The sequence below is a fragment of the Eptesicus fuscus genome, chromosome 19 (genome assembly GCF_027574615.1).
Source record: "Eptesicus fuscus isolate TK198812 chromosome 19, DD_ASM_mEF_20220401, whole genome shotgun sequence".
In the NCBI taxonomy this organism is placed as follows: Eukaryota; Metazoa; Chordata; class Mammalia; order Chiroptera; family Vespertilionidae; genus Eptesicus; species Eptesicus fuscus.
This window is the reverse complement of record NC_072491.1, coordinates 792,573-804,918: the sequence shown is the minus strand read 5'-3', so window position 1 is coordinate 804,918 and position 12,346 is coordinate 792,573. Positions and strand designations below refer to the sequence as shown.

General features: G+C 69.0%; 1 protein-coding gene across 1 annotated transcript; it reads left to right on the top strand.

The window, feature by feature from the left end:
• Positions 1–3,537: 3,537 nt before the first annotated feature.
• ZNF696 (zinc finger protein 696) lies at positions 3,538–5,133 on the top strand. Its single transcript, XM_008159762.3, has 2 exons — positions 3,538–3,553; positions 4,103–5,133. The coding sequence occupies exons 1-2, from the start codon at positions 3,538–3,540 to the stop codon at positions 5,131–5,133; spliced, it is 1,047 nt and encodes a 348-aa protein (XP_008157984.2).
• The last annotated feature ends 7,213 nt before the right edge of the window (positions 5,134–12,346 follow it).

The following is a 12,346-nucleotide window of genomic DNA, read 5'->3' as shown; positions in this document are numbered from 1 at the left end:
TGACGGAAATCGGAGCTGCTCCTGCCTGGGCGAGGCCGTGGGGCGGCTTCCTGTCCCCGAAGGGCCTGTCTCGGGGGAGGAGGGACCTGGGGCCCTAACAGTGCGTGGTTAGTCTCCTGGGGCCCCGGGAGTCTGAGCTCACCGGGGACCAAGCCTGGAGGGGTCATGACTTACCCGGAGCCACACCCAGGTGGTCAGGCACCACAGGGCGGGTGTTCGCAGGCGCAGACACCCCAGGGTGCGGGGAGGGCAGCTGGTGAAGCCCCGTCCTGGGCACGGTGAGGCAGTGCCCTCCTCGCGCAGCCAGCCCCGGCGTGCTCTGCTGGCCTCTGGCCCCGCCCCCTCCCCCCCCCAAGGGGGCCGGGTGCTCCCTGTGAGCAGGTGTCCCCTCTTCAGGTCAGCCATGTCCGCCTTGTGGCCATGAGCCTCCCAGCGCGTGCCCACTCCTGCCCTGCCGCTTCCTGCTGGAGGGCGGCACCCCCACCCCGACTGCAACTCGGAGCGGAGCCTCCTGCTGGGACCCGGTCCATGGGGCCCCTCACCTGGCCGCACTCAGGACATCGAGGGCTTTGGGCTTCCTCACCCTGCACCCCACGGGGCGAGAGCCGCCCAGGGGAGAGGCCTGGAGGCCGGCTCTCTGGACATCAGCTTCAGGGGCCAGAGCACCTCCTCACCTCCGTGCGGATGCTGGGGTCAGAGGCACCAGGAATTCAGTCCCTTAGGCCCGGAGAGGGGGACGTGACTGTCCGCCGTCCCCCCACCCCCTCTCCCAGTGCAGCCTGGCCATGCCTCACAGGCAGCGGGGGTCAGTGTGTGACGGGGGGTCACCCTGCCGCCTCAGCGCCCAGGCTGGGCTCCATGTCCACACCACGGCCGGTCTGGCGGCCCCTTCTCTCTCAGGGACAGGAGGCTTCCAGGCCGGAGAACTTTGGGGGGCTGCGGTCTAGAAAGGGGACCTGGCCCGTGTTCTCCTGGAGAAACTTCTGGGCCTCGTGCAGGCTGCGGCTGACACGGTCTCGGAGACGTGGGCGCAGCGCAGGGTGCGGTCCTGCGGGCCTCGCCCACCAGCCGAGTCCGAGCGACGTGGCTGGGAGACGCTAAGACCTGCCCTGCAGCTGCCCGGCCCCCAGGAAGTCCGGGCTTCCCCCCGGGGTGCGCAGACCTGTCTGCCCCAGCCCCACCCTCGTTCCCGCTGTAGCCCTTCCCGACACCGGGCGCCCGTCTGCCCTGGTGGTTGGAAGCCTCCTGGGGGGCCAGCCCGTCCCATCACCTGGGAGCTCCCCAGGCCCCACGCAGGGAGACGGACTCTGGGACCGCAGTGAGCCGCCAACCCGGATTCACTCCCAGCGGTGGGGACGGTGAGCCAGGTGTGGGGCCTTCCGGTCCCATCCAGCCCCTCACAGCCCGGTCCTGCCCTGCCCCTGCCCAGACCGCCCGCTCGGGGCAGAACCGCGGGGCTGGTGCGGAACCCGCCCTTTCACCGCTGCTTGCTCCCAGCTCTGCCCTCTGGCCGTCACCGCCGGCTGCCCGTCCGTCCAGGAGCGGCCTCGGGAGGCAGCGGCCGAGCCCAGGCCCCTCTCCCGCGCCCTCCGTTCTTTGAGCCCTCGGCTCCGCCAGCGGGTCGCAGGAGACGTGCCTTAGCCGCCAGCCGTGTCCCCCCAAATCCCCCGGACTTCGACTCCCGGAACCCCCACCACCACCACCACAGGGGTGTCCTGGAGGCCTGAGTGGGGTGCTCCTCGCTTGTTCCCTCCCAGAGTCTCGGCCTGGCGGGCAGCCTCTCAGGCCATCGCCCCGCCCGCCCAGCACTTCGGACAGCGCCAGGCGCGCGCCCAGCTGCCCTGAGGCTCTCCGGTCCCGATCCGGTCTCCCCGGCGGTCCTCCCACCCGTTCCCCGGGCCGGTCCCCAGCCGCTGCCCGGTTGGTTCTCCATCGGGTCCGGTCGGCGCAGGTTGAGCCCAGCAGGGCGCCTTCCCGGTGGCACGGCGGGAGAAGAGCGGGCTGGCCGGGATGTGGAGGACGCGGGCGGGACCGTCCGCCGGGTGCGGGTGGAGTGCCTGTGGGCGGGGCCACCGGGAGGCCACGGGGATGGGGGAACCCATTTCTGCTCGTAGATCACCCTGTGAAGTGTTTCTGGTCTCCTTCATGTGCTCCCAGCGCAGTCAGCTCCGCCACCAAACCCAGGCCTACTTCCCCGACCTCCTTCACCCCTGCCCCTGGCCGGACGGCGGAGCCCAGGGGGAGGCGGTAGGGCTGCCTCAGGCAGGGGCTGGGGTGCGGAGGCTGGCAGGGTCCCGGAGTCTGAACTCCGGCGGGGGCAGGAGGGCGGGCGGGGTTGCCATGAAGTTGGTTGGACAACAGCTATGGAGGGACCTAGCACTCGAACTGGAACCTCCTGTAAGACTCAGCGGGAGGCTCAGTAGTTGAGCAGGAACTGGTCAGAGCACGTGCCCCGGTTGCCAATCCCCAGTAGGGGGCCTGCAGGAGGTAGCCAATCAATGATACTTCTGTCTCTCTATCCTCCCTTCCTCTCTCTCTAAAATCAATAAAAAACATTTTTAAAAAAAACTCAAAGGGAGACCAGCGTTGGGCACGTGGCCCGCCTGCCCAGCAGCCTCCCAGATAACTGAGCGCAGACTTCTCTTGCGGCCTAGAGCGTCGCCGGAAGTTTCCGCGCCACGGCCTCTAGGGCAGCTAAGTGCACAGGTCTCCGTAAGCCTAGAGCGTCGTCGGAAGTGTCCGCGCTGCAGCCTCCAGGGTAGCCGAGCGCAGGCCTCTGTCGGCCTAGAGAGTCGCCGCAAGTACCAGCGCCGTGGCTCCTAGGGCAGCTGAAAGCACACTTCTTCGGCGTCCTAGAGCGTCGCCGGAAGTGCTCGCGCCGCGGTCTCCATGGCAGCCAAGCTTTTTTTTTTTCCCTTTCTTTCCCGCGGCCTAGAGCGTCGCAGGAAGTGCCTGCGTCGCGGCCTCCCGGGCAGCCGAGTGCACAGTCCTCCCGCAGCCTAGAGAGTCGCCGAAGGGTCGCGTCGCAGTTGAAAGGGCCTGAGTCGCTCCGGGCTGGCAGCGGGGATTGCAGGTGAGTGGCGGCGGGGGGGGGGGGGGGTCGGGGGCGGCTGACGCGAGGCCGGGGCGCAGGGCCGCGTGTCCGTCCTGGGTTCTCGCGGAGAAAGAGCCGCACGTCCGCTGCGGAGAGTGGAAGCGGGAGACGGCGCTGCGGTTGGGGCCCAGTGACGGCCGCCAGGGGTCGCTGCGCCCCAGGTGCTCGGTGGGTCACCGTTCCGTTCTTTTGGGGAAAGTGCAGAACCGCGGGGGTCCTGGTGTGACGCCGGAGGCGCCGTTCCCGTGTAGACGGACCGGGGTCCCAGTGTCGGGAGTCGCTGTGGCTTCGGGGCCTTGGCAGGTCGGCGAGTGGCGGGGGCCCGGGAGCCCCTCGCTCTCCCGTCACTTCCCTCCTTTGCCCGAGCAGGTGTCCCCACTCCTGGAGCGTCTGCAGGGAGGGGCGCCGGGCCTGGTCTCCAGGACGCGGGGAGAGCCGCCCTGATGGACTCCCGCGCAGGTGAGGGGGCAGCCCGGCCCGGAGGAGTGGGGGGCTGGCCTGGACTAGGGGGCGGGACATCTCAGGAGCCAGGGCTCCCCGAGTCTGACCGCGGGACCTCGTTAACCAGCCACGGGGACTGTGGCCAGACCGGTGGCTCCCCCACCCCGCAGGCTGCCTCTCGCTGGTGCTGATGTGGGAGCTGGGCCCTCTGCGCGGAGCAGGCCTGGGGTGAAGGGCGGTGCTGTCGGGGAGTCCAGGGTCAGAGTGATACGTGGGAACCAGGACACGAGCTGTCAGGGCCGGGTCCCCGCCTCCCAGCACCTCTGCCCCGCGTCCCCGGCGGGTGGCGGAGCGGGCACAGCAGCGCCGGGCCTGTCCCCTCGGCCCCTGGAGTCCCCAGTCCCTCCGCCCTTCCTGGCCCCACGGAGTCCGGCGGGAGGGGGAGCTGGCGGGACCCACGTGGGCGTCTGGTGCCTCCTGGTCTGCGTAGGCCACCTCGCGCTCACTTGCGTAATTACGCAACCGTTTCTCCGGTCGAACACGGTGCCTCCCGCCCCTCTTTTCCAGCTTCCCCCCCACAGGCGCCAGGTGGTGGCCCGGCTGCTGAGCAGGCGGCTTCGGGAGAAGGGGAGCGCCGCGGAGAGAGGGCGCCGGGCCTGTGCCTGGGGCCTCCCCGGGCTTGGGGGCTCCCGGGCCGCCGTGGGAATGCGGACACTGGAGAGGGCCCCAGGGAGGCCCCGCGGGGACCAGCTGCTTCTGAGAAAACCGGGGGGCAGGGCGGCCAGGAGGACGGCGCGTCCGGGTCGGGCGTCGTCCTGAACTCGGGCTCCGGGACCAGGCGGCCGTATCGGTGCGGCGCCTGCGAGCGGAGCTTCCGGTGCTACTCGGACGCCGTCAAACACCGGAGCATCCACTGCGGGGAGAAGCCCTACGCCTGCGGCGACTGCGGGAAAGCCTTCATCCACAGCTCGCACGTGGTCCGGCACCAGCGCGTGCACAGCGGGGAGCGGCCCTACGTGTGCGGGGAGTGCGGGAAAGCCTTCAGCCAGAGCTTCAACCTCGTGCGGCACCAGCGAGTGCACACGGGAGAGAGACCCTACGCGTGCGCCGAGTGCGGCCGCACCTTCAGCCAGAGGTCCGACGCCGAGAAGCACCGGCGGATCCACACGGGGGAGAGGCTGTTCGAGTGCGGGGCGTGCGGGAAGGCCTTCGTCCACGGCTCCAACGCCGCCCGGCACCGGAGGACGCACCACGGCGAGAGCCCCTACGCCTGCCGGGAGTGCGGCCAGGCCTTCAGCCAGAGCGCCAACCTCCTCCAGCACCAGCGGGTGCACACGGGCGAGAAGCCCTTCGCCTGCCAGGAGTGCGGGCGCGCCTTCAGCCGCAGCGCCTTCCTCCGGGAGCACCGGCGCATCCACACCGGCGAGAAGCCCTACGCGTGCGGCGAGTGCGGCCGCGCCTTCCGGGCCCTGTCGGGCTTCTTCCGGCACCAGCGGGTGCACACGGGCGAGAAGCCCTTCCGCTGCACCGAGTGCGGCCGCGCCTTCCGCCTGAGCTTCCACCTCATCCAGCACCGGAGGGTCCACAGCCGGGAGTGACGGGGCCGACGTGTGAACGGACGCCGCTCTCCCGGGGACGGACGGACACGGGCGCTTTCACAGCCCAGGTGTCTCCTGGGGGGACTCACACACAGGAAGCCCGTTGGCCCCCCCCCTGCAGCCGTGAGCTCCTGCGGTCACGTGTCCCCGCCGTCCTGGGGTTTACACTCAGAGTCCCACAGGGGCTTGTGCTTTAAATATTCATGGACGTCAGAGAGGGAGGGAGAGGGAGAGAGAACATCAGTGATGAGAGGGACTCACGGGCTGGCTGCCTCCTGCTCGTCCCACACGGGGTGGAGCCCACAGCTCAGGCCTGTGCCCTGACCCGGAATCGAACCCTGACCTCCTGCACGGGCGGCCGGGCTCTGCCCGCCGAGAGCGTCCCGTGGGCAGCAGCGTCCGCACTGGAGGGCCTCACGGGTTGGAAGCACCGGCTGCCGGTGTAGCTGGGGGGCGCCTGCCTGTGGGCCGGCCTCGGCCGGGAGCCATCTGGGGTCCTGCTCCCGGGTCTGCTTCGCAGGAGGCCCCTCGGCCAAGGCCTCCGCCCAGCGGCCGAGGGGTGGCCCAGGGCGAGGGCGAGGGCTGCCCGCAGAGGCCGAGAGGGTCAGGGGCCCGCACACCTGGTGCCGTGGGGGAGGCTGCAAAGACCGTGACCAGGTTTTGTTTGTTAATCGTCGCCTTTTAGAGAGCGGGAATCGAGGAGGGGCGAGCCCAGAACCCGGGTACATGCCCTCGACCTGGGATTGACCCAAGACTTTGATTCGAGGGCCGACGCTAACCACTGAGCACACAGGCCAGGGCATGAGCAGCTTCCACGTCTCGTTATTTTATTGGTTTGAGAGAGAGAGACATCGATTTGCTGTTCCACTTATTTCCTTGGTTGGTTCTGGCGTGTGCCCGGACCCATTGGACCAGCAGAGCCTCAGTGTGACCGGCTTTAATGTCCCCCCATCCGCCCAGAGCCATGGCTGTCTGCTCCGCCCCACAGCACCTCCCCCCCCAGGGACCTCCCCCCCCAGGCACCTCCCTCCCCCCCCCCCCCCCCCCCAGGCACCTCCCACCCCCCAGGGACCTCCCTCCCCCAGGCACCTCCCTCCCCCCCCCGCACCTTCCACCCCCCAGGCACCTCCCTCCCCCCCCACCTCCCCCCCCCAGGCACCTCCCTCCCCCCCAGGCACCTCCCTCCCCCCCAGGGACCTCCCTCCCCCCCAGGGACCTCCCCCCCCAGGCACCTCCTTCCCCCCCAGGGACCTCCCTCCCCCCCCCCCGCACCTCCCTCCCCCCCAGGCACCGGTTCCGCGGCTGCTGCTCTCCGCTTTCGTGGTCAGACGGATAAACTGGAAGGAAAAACTGTCCCCAGCGTAGGACTGTAAGACCCTCCCCCCGCAGCTCCAGGGCCTGTGGGCAGGGGACCCGGCCAGAGGGGACGTCCCTCCCGGCCTACATGTCGAACGGTCCGAGACCTCCCGTGGCCCCGAGGGACCGTCCCCTGCGCCCGCCCTGGGAGGGCCTCGCCTGCGCTCGGGGGCCGCTCGCTGAGCCCAGGGGGACTCCCTCCATCAGGCAGCCCCTCCCACCCCAGGACCGCGAGGAGGGGCGCCCGGCTGTGGGCACTGAGCCCCCCTGGGAACTGAGCGTGGGCAGGCCGCCCGGGCCCCCTGTCCCCTCTGCTCTGGGGGCGCAGTGTCTGGGGGGCTCCCGCCCAGCGTGGGGATGGCGGGCGACTCAGGCCTCCCTGCGCTGCCTGACCCGCCCTCTGGGGGGCTCCACAGGAACCCTGAGCCACAGCGGAGGCACCTGCGGGGGGTGGGGGGCAGGGCGCTGTGATGGGGACCTTTTGTGTGCCAGCAAACGCCTAGGGCAAAACATTTCACCCTCACCCCGGCATCGACCTATGACCCAGGAGGTCACAGTTCCGTTCCCGGTCAGGGCACAGGCCCGGGTTGCGGGCTCCATCCCCAGTGGGGGGCCTGCAGGAGGCAGCCGGTCAGTGATTCTCATCATTGATGTTTCTCTCTCTCCCTCTCCCTTCCTCTCTGACACCAATAAAAACGTTTAAGAAAAAACATTTCGCCCTACAAATGCCCGTTTTGCGCTCATAGTGAGCCCCACGGTGAGGCAGGGGGAGCCCACTGAGAATTCAAAGTCCGAGCCGGCCGAGCCGCAGCGAGCTCCTCCCTCTGCGTCTTGATCTCCACGGGCACCCGGACAGTGCGGGGGGGAGGGGGGGCTGCTCCCCAGGCAGCGGCTCCGAGTGGAGGCCCGGGGCGCACACGGGTCAGTGGCCCCGTCACGGAAGGCCCCGGGCGACCACGGCACAGGGACAGCTGGTCACGCACCAGGTGACGCTGACCGGGCGTCCAGGTAGGTGAGCCGGGAGGTGCCCGGGGCCACCTGCTTCCTCCCCCACCAACCCCCCCGGGCAGAGGCCTGGGTGCTCAGCCGCGGCTCCCGCAGGGAGCTGGGAGAGGGCGCCAGGCCGGCTCGCACAAGGCGCTCCCGAGAGTGCGGAAGGCCCGCAGCCGGAGCCTGGGCAGGGCCCTCGGACGCTCACCTCTTGGACCTGCTGTTCCCCGGACCTGAGGGCCCCCCACCCCTCCTGGGCCTCCGCCCCCGCTGCTGCTGCACTGGCTCTGCAGAGGGGAGGGGCCTGTGGGCGACTCCTGTCCCCCGGCTCCGCCCAGGGACCCCCCCAGGCTGTGACCTCAGCTGCAGGGCTTCCCTGTGGACAGACCGAGGGGGGGCCACGCCCGTTCTCACAGCGACGGCCCCTGGAGTCATTTCTCAGCCGAGGACCCGTTTCCACTGATTCTGAGAGAGAAGAGGACGGACCGGCTGCCCCGCGCCCCGGGCCAGGGGCTCCGCTCAGAAGCCCAGACGCAGGCCGAGCGGAGCAGGGGCACCGCCTCGGGGCACGTGGCCCAGAGCCCCCGTCTCTCCTGCTCTAACGCTTCCTTTGCCACGACGCCGCCGCCCCGGGAACTCACGCCCACCGAGTGTCATCGACACCTCGTCTCCCGTGGTCCCTGCGGCAAAGTAACAGTGAAGGCCTCGCACAGAGCCCCGCGCAGGCCCCACGGCCTGCAGCCCCCTCGCCTCCTGGCCCTGTGGGGTCCCACGTGGCCCAGACGTGTCCCCTGGGCCGGCCCGGCGGGTGAGGAGGGCGCCGGGCACAGGGCGGAAGCTGGACGGTGACGGAGACTCAATGCGGCCGCCGCCTTCTGTCTGGCTGTAAGATCCCAGGGACGTTTCACCACAAAAACCCCCATTTCTGCACCTGAGCGCCCGGCAGCCTGAGCTGTGGGCCTGGGCACCCGGCACCTGCTGAGAAGGGACCCACGGCTCACAGCGCGGCCAGCGGGGCTCAGGGCTGAGCGTTGACCTAGGAACCAGGTCACTCACGGTCAGGGCACAGGGGCGTGCAGGAAGCAGCCGATCCATGATTCGCTCTCATCGTGCATGTTTCTCTCTCTCCCTCTCCCTCTCTGAAATCAATAAAAATATATTTTTAAAAAGAAACCCTATTTGACGCAGCGCTGCTCAGACCCGATTCCAAAACGTCCATTCCAGCCACGAGAGCGCAGGCGCCACGCCTCTCACCACGCCTGTCACCACAGGAGCCACGGCTCTCACCACGCCTGTCACCACAGGAGCCACGCCTCTCACCACGCCTGTCACCACAGGAGCCACGGCTGGTGTCCGTGGCACCAAGTTTTTCAGGAGCAGAACCTGCCAGCTTTCCTTCAGGTCTTTGTTCTCGGCACAAAGGAACCGGGACCCACTGACACCGAGGCTGCGAGGAGGGAGCGGAGGCGGCAGGGGGGGCGCACGCTGTGCCGGACCCTTTCCAGCCATTTCTGGTTCTGTTCTTGGAAAAAGATGTGGTTACCTTGATGGTTAGCAGGTTTACGAAGGTCCCACAAGATCACTTATTTAACAGACAACAAACCCCAAGGAGGACAGAGAGCGGGGGTAGGGGAACGGGGGACACTGGCCTCCCACCCATCGCGCTCCCACGAATGTGCGGACCCGCTTCCTGCCCGCGACGGCCGCTCCGGTCACCGGGGACCCTGCCGTCCCGGGCTCTGGGCTCCTGCACAGGGAAGCCAGCGCCGGCTAGCACAGGCGGCGGGTCCCGGTTCCACCGAGAAAAGGGGGTTCGGCCACTGAGCCACGCTGGGGCCTCCATTGCGTTTTAGGGGTGGGGCCTCAATGGTTAGGGCGGCTGGCAGGCCGCGGGGCGCTCCGGGCCTCTGTCCGGGGGGAGATGGCAGGGAGGGTGCGGCTGAGGATGGGGGGCAGGAGCGGAGCCTGGCAGGGGGGCGGGGCTGCCCTCTGACCCTGAAGCCCTGCACGGACAGGGAATCGCCTGCGGGCCCCCTCGGGGCCATGGGGCCGTGAGGTCCCTGCCCCCTGACCTCACCTTCCTGCCCCAGACCGCACCGTGTGGGGCTGCATAAGTCCCAGCGCCTCTGCGTGCGGTTAGGACAGAGGCCATCCGGCCTCCGACCAACGGACGGAGGCAAACGGCTGCTCTCCTCGTCGGGGAGTGACGGGTGCAGCCGCTGTCAGGTGAGGCTCCGAGGAGGCGCGGCCGCCTGGGGAAAGACGGCAGCTCCTCTCCCACGGCGCCCGGTTCACGCCCGGGAGGCGGAACCCATTTGTTCAGAGCGCCCCGGGGCCGTCCATCAGCGCTGCTTAAACCGCACGCCAGCGCCCGGGCCGCGTTCCGCTCGCCCCGAGATTAAAGACGAGTCACACGGGGAAGACGGAGCGGCTGCGGGGAGGAATAATGCCCCTTTCGCGCTCGGCAAATGAACTGCCTTTTTCTGAGGATAAATACTCCGAGGCCGCTGTCTCCGGGCCGATTCGGGGAGCCTCTCATTTTGGGAGTCACACCCGCCGGCCACGGGGGCCACGGGGGCAGCAGTGACGGCAGCGTCGCCCCCCCTCGATGAGATCAGGCCACAGGGACGAGCCCTCGGGCTCAGTCTCCCTTGGATGGGCCACAGGCTAGGCTGGCAGGAGGCCCGCCCAGGCCCTCGCCCCTGCACCCCGCGCAAACCCAGCCCTCGGCCCTGGCCCTCCAAGCAGCCACACAGCCTGCCCACCAGGACGCCCCGCCCGGGCCTTGGTCCCCCCTCCCCCTCTGGGGCCTCCAGCCTCCCTCCCGGGCCTCCAGCCTCCCTCCCGGGCCTCCAGCCTCCCTCCGGGGCCTCCAGCCTCCCTCCCGGGCCTCCAGCTTCCCTCCCGGGCCTCCAGCTTCCCTCCCGGGCCTCCAGCCTCCCTCCCGGGCCTCCAGCTTCCCTCCCGGGCCTCCAGCCTCCCTCCCGGGCCTCCAGCCTCCCTCTGGGGCCACGCTCAGGCGGGGCCTTGCTTCCGGGTTACCAACACCCAGGAGCGTGTGCACCCTGCCCCCCACGTGCCCACCGTGTCCCGCTCCTCCGCCACCGTCTGTAGCTCTTACAGGCCAGCGCCCCACCCGCCTGCCTTTCTCTGGCCCCACAACCAGGCGACCGGCCAGCTCTTTGCTCCCCTAGAGCGGAGCGCCCCAGATGTGGGCGGGTCCACACGTGATCCCCGTCAAAGCAGCCCTTTGTCCGCACACCCCACGCCAGGCTCTGCAGCCTCGTCCTGCTCCGCCCAGCCGTCGCCCCCCCCCCTGGCCTCTGCCCCCCTCCCGCCCCCGCCCCGGCAGGCCCCGCCTCCCCGGCCCCTTGGGACGCTCGGAGGGTGGGAGGCCCATGGTCAGAGCAGTCCCAGCGCCTCGGGGTCTGGGAGGGTGCAGCCGGCCCCTCCTGCCGGGGTCTCCGGGCAGGACGCCGGACAGAGGGGCCTTTAAGGCAATCTCTTCATTCCCAAGTAGCTTTTTATTTAAAAAAAAACAACATTATTTTTGGTTAATCCTCACCCGAAGGTATTTTAACATTGATTTTTAGAGAGTGGAAGGGAGAGGGAGAGACAGAGAGAAACAATCACATCGGTTGGTTGCCTCCATCACGCTCCCCGGAACCTGCAACCGAGGTGCGTGCCCTCGACAGGAATCGAACCCGGGACCCTTCAGTCCACAGGCCGGCGCTCTCACCACCGAGCCACACCAGCGGGGCCGTTTCCAAGTAGGTTCTGTGTTGTGCCCACGGCGAGCCCCCCCCCCCCCCCCCGGGGACTGTCCGCTTGTCCTCCGCCGTGGCCGCCGGGCCTGGGATTAACGGCGTCTCCCGAGGCAGGTGCGTCGTTACCGAAGGCGGTTTCCGGTGACGGATGGCGATCTCCCCAACACAGAAATGTTGATTGTTTACAAACAATTCGAGGATCGTCCTGCTGACCCCCGCCCGGCTGACGGGGCCGTTACCGCCATCGATTAGGCTCCGCGGCCCCGGGCCCCATCCGTCACCGCCAGGCGCTGGGCGCGCTCGGTCACCGTTATTTATTTTCCATTGACTCCGGGTCCCCTCCCCGCGGGGCCTCCCGGAGCCCAGGACCTCGGGGCCCTGGCGGTGAGCACAGTGGGGGTGAGAGCCTGGCTTCCCCGTCTGCCCCTCCCTTTGGGCACCGAGGCGCTTGGGAAGGTGCCAGGCGGAGAGCGCGTCTTCACGGGGGACCAGGAGCGCACCCCCAGGCGTCTGAGCCGAAGGGAGGTTTGCTCTGTCGCCGAACAAGTCTGAGAGGAGCAGGGCCAGGACTCTGCCCTCGCCGACCCCCAAGCCCCCCCCCGACCCACCCCACCCCCCGCCGCCGTCACAGGCAAGACGGCAGCCCAGGCCTCGGTGTCCCTCCCACCACCGCAGCCGGGGCTGGGGGACTGGTCTCCCCTGGGGGGCTCTCCCAGGAGCCCCTGGACCCTCCCCTCCTGCCCACGTGGCCAAAGCCGCATCCTAACCCCATGGGTGTGGATGAGTCGCTGGCAAAGGACAGAGACTAAGGCAACTACCGTTTGATTAAAAAAACATTTTTATTGATTTCAGAGAGGAAGGGAGAGGGAGAGAGAAACATCAATGATGAGAGAATCACTGACCGGCTGCCTCCTGCACACCCCACACTGGGGACGGAGCCCACAACCCGGGCCTGTGCCCTGACGGGGAATCGAACCCTGACTTCGTGGTTCATCCTTGATGCTCCACCACGGAGCCCCCGAGGCCAGGCCTCAGCGATTTCTGGGGATCCCTGTCCTGACCCTCCATTCCAGCACCTTGTTATCACCTGGCTCTACGCC